At 36.7% G+C, this 11,443-nt stretch overlaps 1 protein-coding gene across 2 annotated transcripts in view; it reads left to right on the top strand.

Annotated features, from left to right (window-relative positions):
• The window catches only part of Kif24 (kinesin family member 24), an 81,725-nt gene that overhangs the window by 58,720 nt on the left and 11,562 nt on the right, over positions 1-11,443 (top strand). For both annotated transcript variants that reach the window (XM_010619221.2, XM_010619222.2), the window contains exons 7-8: positions 10,032-10,153; positions 11,039-11,144. In XM_010619221.2, the coding sequence (XP_010617523.1) occupies positions 10,032-10,153; positions 11,039-11,144 (228 nt within the window). The remainder of the gene's footprint in view (positions 1-10,031; positions 10,154-11,038; positions 11,145-11,443) is intronic.

Below are 11,443 nucleotides of genomic sequence, written 5' to 3'. Positions count from 1 at the left end.
ATCATAATAATAATAATAATAATAATAATAATAATAATGGACCCAGATTTAGAAACTTCCCTTTGAGACCTTAGGTAAGGAAGAGTTTGGGAAGACAGAAATAGTGAGTGGGAAAGGAAGCCTAGTGATTTTTTTTTTTTTCTGAAGCAAGACATTTATCAGTACATTTTAGATAACATGATAACATTCATCATAGGGAATTTATAACTACATGATATATCTTTCTGCTTCTTTTTTTTTCCATCCCCCCTTTGACACCTTCTCCCCTCCCTATTTACAAAAGCTTTGCTTCTATTTTTTCCTTCTATTCTCTTTTTGTTCTTCTCCCTTCTTTCCTTTCCTTCTCTTCCCTCCCTCATTGCCCTTCTGTTTGGAACATTTTCTTCCCATTTTCCATATCTGTTGTACATTTTGGTCCTTATTTCCACTTTTTATGTCTCACACCAGAGAAACAATGAGGTATTTAAACGTGTGTCCAGTTGACTTCATTTAAGAGTTTGGTCTCAGGGTCCATCCATTTAGCTATAAATGTCTGAAGCTCATCCTTCTTTATGGCAGAGTAGTACTCCATTATATATATTTTTAAAACCACTTCTTTATCTGCTTGTCAGTTGGGCATTTGGGCTGTTTCCAAAATTTAGCTATTACAAACTGTACCACTATAAACATGAGTGTGCATATATTGCTGCAGTATGATGCTTTCGGAGATACCAAGAAGGGGGGAATAGTCAGGTTGAATGGAACCTCCAGTTTTAGTTTTTCAAGGAATCTCCTCACTGATTTCCACGGTCATTGTACCAGTCTACACTCGCACCAACAGTAAAGGGTTCCTTTTTCTCCACATCCCTGCCAGCATTTGTTATTGGTTGATTTCTTGATAGCAGCCATTCTTTCTGGAGTGAGATGGAATCTCAGTGTTGTTTTAACTTGTGTCTCTTAAATGATGAGTGATGTTGAACATTTTTTCATATATTTATTTGCTGTTTCTTCTTTATTTGAGAAGTGTCTATTCATTTCAGATGCCCATTTTTAGATTAGGTCTTTGAATTTGAGGGGGGCTGATTTTTTTTGACTTCAGTAGCCCTTTGTCTGAGGAACATCTGTCAAAAAATTTTTTCCCACATTGTGGGTTGTCTCTTCACTCTGTTGGTTTCTTCCTCTTACTGTGCAAGAGCTTTTTAATAAGATGAGATCCCAGTTGTTGATTCTTTGTGATAGTTCCTGTGTAATCGGGTTTTTGTTCATGAAGTCTTGGCCTATACCAATGTCTTCAAGAGTTCTACTTATTCTATCTTCTAGCAAGCAGATTTAATGTTTCTGTTTTAATATTTAGATCTTTGACCCATTTTGATTTTATTTTGGTACATGGTGAAAGATATGGATCTAATTTTAATCTTTGACAAGTGGAAAGCCAGTTTTTCCAGCACCATAATTAAAGAGGCTTTCTTCCAGTGAAGGTGTTTGGCTCCTTTGTCAAAGATAAGGGGTTTCCTATGTCTGGAGTTGTTTCTGTATCTACTGATTTGTTCCATTGATCCTCAGGGCTATTTTTTGCCAGTACCATGCTGTTTTTATCACAGTAGCCTTGCAGTATAATTTCAGGTTAGGGATTGTGATGCCACCTGCCTTGAGTTTGTTGCCCAGAATTGCCTTTGTTATTCTAGGACTCTTCTGGTTCCAAATGAATTTTAGTATTGTTTTGTTGCTGTTGTTGTTTGGAGGTTTTGTGGGGGAGTGTTTTTTATTTGTTTGGGGTTTTTGTTGTTTTGGTTTGAGTTTGGTTTTGGGTTTTTTTTGTTTTGTTTTGTTTTGCTTTTTTGGTACCGGGGATCAAACTCAGGACCTTGTTCTTGCAAGGCAGGCTCAGTGCCACTGAGCTAAATCCCTGGCCCTGTTTGTAGTTTTTTGAGACAGAATCTTACTTTGTAGTTCGGGCTGGCCGTGAACTCACTTTGTAGCCCAGGCTGGCCTCAAACTCACAGCAATCCTCCTGCCTCAACCCCTCTAGTGCACTACCATACCTGGCTAAGGTTTTTTTCTAATTCTGTGAGATATGCTGTTGGGTTTTTTTGTTTTGTTTTGTTTTTAATCTTCATCATTTATTTTTCTTTTTGGGGGTTTTTGGTTTTAGTTTTGGTTTTGGTTTTGATTTTTTTTGGTTTTTTTGGTTTTTTTGAGGCAGGGTCTCACTATGTAGTTCAGGCTGACCTGGAACTCACTAAATAACCCAGGCTGGTCTCGAACTCACAGCGATCCTCCTGCCTCAGCCTCCCGAGTGCTGGGATTACAGGAGTGCGCCACCACGCATAGCTGCTGTTGGTGTTTTGATGGGGATTGCATTAAACTGGTATAACAATTTTGGAAATATGGGCATTTTCACTAAATTGGTTCTTCCTACTCAAGAACAAGGGATATATTTCTATTTTTTGTTTTTTTGTTTTTTTTGTTTGTTTGTTGGTACCGGGGATTGAACTTAGGTCCTTGTGCTTGCGAGGCAGGCGGCGGAACCACTGAGCTAAATCCCCAGCCCCATATATTTCTATTTTCTAATATCCTCTTCAATCTCCTTTTTCAAAGTAGTATAGTTTTCAATGTAGAGGTCTTTTACTTCCTTTGTTAGATCGATTACTTGTTATTTTATTTTGGGGGATGCTATTATAAAAGGTGTGGTTTCCCTAATTTCTCTCTCAGTGAGTTTGTTATTGGTGTACAAGAAGGCTATCGATTTTTGGGTGTTGACTTTGTATACAGCTACACCACTGAATTTGGTTAAGTCTAGAAGCCCTTTGGTGGAGCTTTTGGAGTCTTCTATGTAGAGTATCATGTCACCGAGAAATATTGATAATTTAACTTCCTCCTTTCTTACTCTTCCTTTTATTTCTTTCTCTTGTCTAATTCATCTGGCTAATGTTTCCAGAACTATATTGAATGAGAGTGGTGACCGTGGACATTCTAGTCTTGTTTCTGATTTTAGAGTGAAAGCTTTCAGTTTTTGTCCATTTAGTATGATGTTGGCTGTTGTTTTGTCATAAATAGCTTTCATCAGATTGAGATAAAGACCATCTATTCCAATTATCCATAGGGTTTTATCATGAATGGGTGGTGGACTTTAGCTTTTTCTGCATCTGTTGAGAGGATCGTGTGGTTTTTGTCCTTGACTCTATTAATATGGTGTGGTACATTTATTGATTTGCATATGTTGAGCCATCCCTACATCCCTGGGAAGAATCCTGCTTGACCATGGTGTTTAATCTTCTTGAGAATTTTTGCATCTGTGTTTATCAGAGAGATTGGCCTGTAGTTCTCTTTTTTGATTGGATCTTTCTCTGGTTTCCCTATAGGGGCAATGCTTGCTTCTAGGAATGAATTTGAGAGTATTGTTTCCCTTTGCATTTCATTAAAGAGTTTGAGAATTTGAGCATTGGGTCTTCTCTAAATTTCTTGTAGAATTCTGCAATGAATCCATCAGGGCCTGAATTTTTCTTTCATGGTAGGTTTTTCATTACACCTTCAATTTCATTGACTGATACTGGTTTATTTAGAATTTTTATATCTTCTCAGTTCAGCTTTGGTAATTCATATATATCTAGGAATCTGTCTGTTTCTTCTGTTTTCCATCTTATTAGGACACAGGTTATCAAAGTAAGTATTGATGATCTTCTGGATTTCTGCAGGATCTGTTGTGATTTCACCCTTTTCATCCCCGCCATTCCTGATCACATAGATTTAAGTCTTTCCTTTTTTTTATAAGGTTGGCTAAAGTTTTGTCAGTTTTATTTAATCTTTCAGAGAACCAACTCTTTGATTCATTGATTCTTTGTATTATTAGTCTCCATTGCATTAATTTCTGCTCTGATTTTCAGTTTCCTTTGTATGAGCTTTGGGCTTGACTTGCTCTTCTTTTTCTAGAAGTTTGAGATTAGGTTGTCTATTTGAGCTCATTCTGTTTTCCTGATATGGATATTCATTGTTATAAATTTCTCTTATAGGACTGCTTTCATGCTATATGTTCCAGTATGTTGCCTTGTAGGAATTGTCTAATTTCTTTAATTTCATCTGTGACCCATTAATTGTTCAGAAGGATGTTACTTAATTTCCATGTGTTTGTGAAGTTCTTATGGTTTATTTTGCCATTGATTTCCAATTTTATTGCATATGCATGGAATAATTTCAGTTCTTTCCCATTTACTTAAGCATGTTCTATGAGCTGTATATGGTATGTATATGTATTTGTGTATGTGTAGGATATAGATATAGATATAGTCTATTTTGGAGAAAGACCAATGTGTAGCTGAGAAGAATGTGTATTCTGATATGGGGTGAAACACTCTGCAGACATCTTCATTTAAAGTTTGGTTCAATTCTGATGTTTCATTGTTGATTTTTTGTCTAGTTGATCTGTCTGTTTGTGACAATGGGGTATTGAGGTCTCCCATTATGGTTGTATTAGTGCTTATTTGTTTTATATAATTGGGTACACTCTTATTTGGTGCATATATACATATGACTCTTATCTCTTCCTCCTGGATTGTTCCCTTTTCAAGGATGTAGGTACCTTCTTTGTCTCTCTTAATCAGTCTTGACTTGAAGTCCACTTTGTCTACAAATAGAACGGCTACCTCTGCTTTTTTTCCAGCTTCCTTTCGCATGGAATATTTTTTCCCTTCCTTTGATTTTCAGTCTATGAATTTCTTTTTGCATTAAACGCATTTCTTATATGCAGCATATTGTTGGATCTTACTTCTTGATCCATTCTTCTAGTCTGTTTTAATTGATGAATTGAGACCATTAACTTTGATATTCATAACTAATAACCAGTTATAACCAGCTAATTGACTTATCTCTGTTGTGTTATTTTCCTGTTGTTGGTTCCCTTCTTTTCTCCTCTGTTTAATTTCTTGCCTTGCCTGGTAGATTTATTCTGTTTGGGTTCATAGAGTTATAATCTTTATCTCTTTGTAGAATATCCTTCAGAGCACTTTGAAGTGCAAGTTTGGTGTTCATGAATTTCCTCAGTTCTTTTTTTTGTACCATGACCAAACTTAGGACCTTGTGCTTGCAAGGCAGGCACAATGACACTGAACTAAATCCCTGTCCCCTCAGATGTTCTTTGTCATGGAAGTGTTTTATTTCTGCATCAATTTAAAAAGTTTTGTAGGATACATCAATCTGGGTTGGAGGTTGTTTTCCTTTAGGAATTGAAATACTTCACTCTAAGTTCTCCTTGACTTAAAGGTTTATGTTGAGAAGTCTGTTGTGATTCCGATGAGCTTTTCTTTATAGGTGATTTTTTTCTTTTCTCTAACAGCTTTTAATATTCTGTTTTTGTGTTGGAATTCTGGAATCTTGACTATTATTATATGCCTTGGTATATGTTTTTCTTGATCATGGCTAATTGGAGTTCTGTATGCCTCACTTATCTGTATGTCAAATTCTTTTTCCCTGTTTGGAAGGTTTTCTGCCATTACTTATGTGAATAGTTTGGGTTTTTTTTGTTAATATCATTTGCACTATCTCTTGCTTTTTCACTGACTTTGATCAATCTTATGTTCTTCTTTGCATCATCTAGCAGCTGCGGAATGATTTCCCATAGTTGCTGCTATTTTTAAGAAATCTCTCTTTTCATGATTTCTAACTGCAATCCTCTTTTCTATAACTCATATTCTGTTCTCACACTGACTCATTTTGCTGCATATACTTTCAAAGGCATTTTTAATCTGGATATCTGTTTGAATCTGTTTCATAGATTCCCTTTCTTGCTGAGCGCTCATGGTTTCCATCATTTTTCAGAACTCCACTAAGTTTATAATCTGTATCTGCTCTAGCCACTAAGCATGTCTTTTTTTATTTAGAAAAACATTGGTACATTTTAGATATACATAATGGTAATGTTCATCACAGGAAATTTGTATCAGTGTATGATATGTCTTGTTGCTTCTTTTATTTTTCCTCATTCTTCCCTCCCTTATATACTAAAGCTTTGTTTTCATTTTCCCTTCTATTTTCTTTTCTTTCTTTTTTCTTTTTCTTTTTTTTTCTTTTTTTTTTTTTTTTTTTTTTTTTTTTTTTTTTTTTTTTTTTTTTTTTTTTTTTTTTGCTTGTCCCTTTTTTCCTTTCTCCCTTCCTCCTCCCTTGTTCTCCTTATCATTTGAATATTTTTCTTCTCATTTCCCAATATCTGTTGTACATTTTAGTCCTTATTTCCACTTTTGGTTTCTCATACAAGAGAAACATAAGTATTTCTTTCATTATGGTCACCAACTCTGTAGTTATCTGAGAAATTATCAGGGGTTAGCTCAGTGGCACCACCATCTGCCTCATAAATGCAAGGTCCTGAGTTCAATTCCCAGTACTCCCCCCACCAAATACACACACTTACTTCCAGCCTGAGAAGTTATCTTGTTCATCTGCTTTATTACTTTCACTGTTGCCATTTCGGAGAGTTCATGTAAGTGGCTTTCAAATTTTTCCACCTCATTGCCCTCTGAGTTTGCTTTTGGTGAGCTGAAAGTCTGGGATTGCAACTTGTTTGTCTTCTCATTTTTTTTTTTTTCCAGTTTAATTCCTGGGTTGTTGCTTGTAAACTGCTGATGGAGAGTAGCTTGATTACTAGTATTTAGAACCCTTCAGACCCTACTTCTTAGAGATATCTTCCAGGTTTAGCTGGCTTTTAGATTTTGAGTCTATTGCAAGATCCTACCTCTTCAATTTTTTTTTTCCTAGTACTGTGGATTGAACTCAGGACCTTGTGCTTGCAAGGCAGGTGCAGTGCCACTGAGCTAAATCCCTGGCCCTTACCTCTTTAATTTATAGGGGATGAGAAATTGCTGGAGGGGGGAGAAGTTGCATATTTGGCCTATCCCCTGTTTTTTTGGCACTGGCCTATAGTATTTTTTAAGACCCTTGTGCAACCTCAGTCTTGGTATCCCAGGAAGAACAACTGTTTAGCACGATTATGTCACCTTGGCTAAAGTAGTACAATCAGCAATAACAGTAGCAAAAAACACAGCCTAGAAAATGACAAATTGTGGTAACTATTAATTTACCACCTTTAACTTGTATGAACTAGGTTTGTGGTTATATGATAGACTGTAAAACAAATCAGAAAATTATATGCAGTAAATAAGCCCTAATTTGGCAGTTTTACCCTCAGGAAAGAAAATTTAAAGGGGTTGGGAGAAGAAACAGAAATAGGAGAGGAGAAAGAGATTAGAAGCAAGGCTGGAGGACAGAGGAAGAAAACTCAAACTTTGGGAAATTGTTGAAGACGAGAGAGAAGGAAAAAATTAAAACAAGAGCAGAACTGAAAGAGAACAACAGCAAAAAAACTACAAACCATGTTCACACTCATATAAAAACAAAACAATCAAGAAAGAAACAGAAAAGAATAAACAAATGTCCATTTCAAGGCATATCTCTGCTGTTACTGGTAGACAGTATGGGTAGAGTCCACATCTAAATTGATTGATCCCAGCAAGCCAGTCTAGAGTGGATAATCCCAGTAAGCCTGCACCTTTAGTTCCACTGAAGCGCAGGCTTATTTCTGGCTGTGAGGCTAGAACTGGATTTGTTGAATCTGCTACAGTCCATTTCCCTCCTGCCCGCTTGAACTTGGTTCACTCACAGCTTTGGCCCAAAGTGTCCTGCCTGGCATCCAAGCTTAGCTAGCAGTGTTTATCGGTTTGCTTTCTTGTTTATTTGCTTTTCGCAACACTTACCACTCTCCATATTTCTGATCATCATGCTACTCATGCAGTTGGTGTTGATCAAGTTTATAAATTACCAGCTGGTTCTCCCTGTCCCTCTCTTGTATACTGGAGATTGAACCTAGGTTTGGGGAACGGTAGACAAGTGCTCTGCCTCTGAGCTACATCCCAGCTTTAGTAGGTTCTTCCTTTTACAAAAGAATCATTATGTAGTCTCTCTAAATTTTTAATCTATTTACAAAACTGGTGCTTTTAAATGTGATTCTAAAATTTGATTTTAAATTTCACTGATAATCTCTAGAAATATAACTATTGCTTGGTTAGTAAAAATATTAATTTTTTTCCTGTGTTCATGTATATTTTAAACTTTAATGCATTAGATAGTAATAAAAATATCAAAATATTGCTTACTTCTATGAAAAAATAAAGCAAAGTTTCATAACAAAATAATTCTAGAATATCAGTGGCTAATATACTGTGTATCATGTTCTTAAAAGAATGGCCAGAATGTTCCTCAGACTACAAGTCATAAAAAGAGACTCTTAGAAAGAAACAGACTCTTAGAAACAAACAATGGGCTGGGGATTTAGCTCAGTGGCACCACGCCTGCCTCACAAGTGCAAGATCCTGAGTTCAGTCTCTGGTACTGGAAAAAAAAAAAAGTAGAAAAGGGCCAGGGATTTAGCTCAGTTGTTCTTCTGCCTGCCTTGCAAGCACAAGGTCCTGAATTTGATCCCCGGCACCAAAAGAAAAAAAAAAAAAAAAGAAATAAACCAAAGACAAAACTTTTTTTTCAATGGACACAAAACAACTAGTAGTAAAAATGAAACAAATCAGCATTTATCTTTTTTAAAAATCTTTTTTTGGTGCCGGGGATCAAACTCAGGAACTTGTGCTTATGAGGCAGGCAGGCAGCAGAGCTACTGAGCTAAATCTTAGCCCAGCCTTTAAAATACTTTTGAAACAACCTAATAGGTAATTTGGGGAGCTATTTGAACTTCTCTGTGCTTCTCATTTTGATTTTCTCATATAAAAGGAACTATGTAATATTAAGCTTATGTATCTGATGTATGTCACTTAATATTATAGTCTCAAGTTGCATCCATTTGCCTATGAATATCTCAGTTTTATCTTTCTTTAAGGCAGAGTAGTAAGTACTCCATTGTGTATACATACATTTTCTTTATTCATTCATGGGTTGATGGACATATATGCTGTTTCTAAGATTTAGTTATATATATTTTTTAATTAAAATTTTTATCCAGTTAAAAAACATATTAATATTATAGTCTCAAGTTGCATCCATTTGCCTATGAATATCTCAGTTTTATCTTTCTTTAAGGCAGAGTAGTAAGTACTCCATTGTATATACATACATTTTCTTTATTCATTCATGGGTTGATGGACATATATGCTGTTTCTAAGATTTAGTTATATATATTTTTTAATTAAAATTTTTATCCAGTTAAAAAACATATAGTTTAGCTCTTTAACTTTTTTTTTTTTTGGTGGGGGTTTGAGACAGGAGTTTGCTATGTAGCCCAGGCTGGCCACAAACTTACAACAGTCCTCCTGCCTCAGCCTCCCAAGTGCTGGGATTATAGCAGGTGCCACCACATCTGCCTAGGTTTTTGCTTTTTTTGATTTTCAGTAATCAACACTCCACTTCCTGTCCAAAATCAGGGCATGTTCATATCTTGGTAGTGTTTTTAGTGGTAGAGGCCAATCTTGAGGCTTTACCTTCCCTCCTCTGTTCTGCTGTGGTCAGAGGGTCCCATTAATCTTTACCCCCATTTGGGGGTGGGGCATGAGCTGTCTTAAGGGAATTCATGAGCTTTATGATAATTGAAATGACTTATCATTTCCCTATTCCTGCATAGCAGGCCTGGCCTCTTCATGCCTGTTTCCTGGTAGAACAGGTGGATGTGATCAGTCATTCTGTGATGCACATTTCTGTCCTTTACTTCAGATACAGGACTGAGATAGATGAGTATTATGAGATCTTGCTTTGGGGCCAAGTGATGCCCTGGGGATTTTAGTTAGGCTAAATCCATCAAAGATATTAAAAAGAATATGTGAGATCAAGAATTAAATTAGCTCTTGAATTATTGAATGTTCTCCCACAAGATTAGTATTCCATATTTTCATTGCCATTGGGTGCTTACTCTGTGATTTAATGTTTGGGCAGTTTTCCACCTGGACAGAAGAACTGCAGTATACTGACAAAATTATATATCTGGTCTCTGTTGCTTTCTTAGCCAATTCTTTGGAGCCAGCAGGCTTTGTTTATTCCTTGAGAGGTCATCCTGTGGATTTTATTTTCAGGTGATCTTAAAAGGCAGCAAGGAGCGCAGCACTGGGGCCACTGGAGTTAACGCAGATTCCTCCCGCTCTCATGCTATCATTCAGATTCAGGTCAAAGATTCAGCCAAGAGGAAATTTGGCAGGTGAGCTGGAAATATGCAGGGAACTGCACTGTCTGCTTTTCTTCAATGTAGCTTTAAAATATTTGTAATCAACAACAAGACATCTTGTCATCATGGAGTCTTCATTTTTTGGGAAGTAGAGTAGGGTTGTTAGCCTTGAAATAAATCATTGTACTAAAGTGCCATCAGTTGATTAACCATGAAGTAATGACCTATTGTTGGTCAACCCTAAGTTATTAAAAAGGACATTGATTGCTTCTAACATGAAACACAGTATCAGCAGAGAAACAGCAGGGAATGCGTCTCAGAGAGCTTACAGGTCATAAAGAGGTTGGAGGATTAATCCATTCTTGAAAGAAGCCATAAGACAATTGGATATGTTCATTGCTTCTCCAGTACTGTCTTAGCAAACCATGCCACACTGATGGATGAGCCTTTTTCACCCCTGAGTAGTGAGTCTGTTTTATTTTCCTTCCCTTCTCTTTTCTTGTTTTTGTTTTTGTATCGGGGATTGAACTCAGGTCCTCTTCTCTTCTTTTTTTACTTTTCTTTTCTTTTCTTTTCTTTTCTTCTGGAAAGCAGCCCACAGAAGTTTCTATTTAATTATTTAAGTGGTCACCTAAGTGATTTGTATTGTGGTCATTTAGCCACAGGAAGAGAGTACTTTATTAATTTTAGTTGTACTTTCTCATAGATGATTAGAACTGATGGAAGTGTCTGAGAGAACAGTGCCAGCATCACCTGACAGATCAGAAATTTATGATGTTTTTGGGAAATTGACGTGAATGTCTTTTCTTTTCTAAGGATGATCTAGTGTTAATTTCATTCTGAGGTCACAAAATGTTCAGTGGTGTAAAGCTAAATCAAAGCCTTGAGGAAGTAATTCCTGCTGTGTCTTTTCTCTAGGATCTCTTTCATTGACTTGGCTGGAAGTGAAAGAGCTGCAGATGCCAGGGATTCAGATAGACAGACAAAGATGGAAGGTGCAGAAATAAACCAGAGTCTTCTGGCTGTAAGTTGCTTAAAATCTAAAAATCCTTCTTGAGAGATTTTGGCCTGGGCATGCAGCCAGAGTGGGCAGCTGCGGCAGGGTGGGATCTACAGAGCAGTGAGTGTGCTGACCTGGCGGTAGGATTCCAGGGCTGGAGACAGAGCCCACCCTTTGGTCTTGGCCATGCTGGGTAACTGCTCTTTTCTCACCCTTCCCTAACAATTAGGAACAGAAATGTTTCTCCGCTTGTTAAATGATTAACTTATACCTTTCTCCAAATTTAAAATTGTATTCTTCAGGAGAGGGGACAGGACAGTAAG

This window comes from Fukomys damarensis, unplaced genomic scaffold, assembly GCF_012274545.1.
Source record: "Fukomys damarensis isolate Sample0158 unplaced genomic scaffold, DMR_v1.0_HiC HiC_scaffold_36, whole genome shotgun sequence".
Lineage (NCBI taxonomy): Eukaryota > Metazoa > Chordata > Mammalia > Rodentia > Bathyergidae > Fukomys > Fukomys damarensis.
The sequence above is the reverse complement of the archived record's forward strand: the minus strand, read 5'-3'. Positions and strand labels throughout refer to the sequence as shown.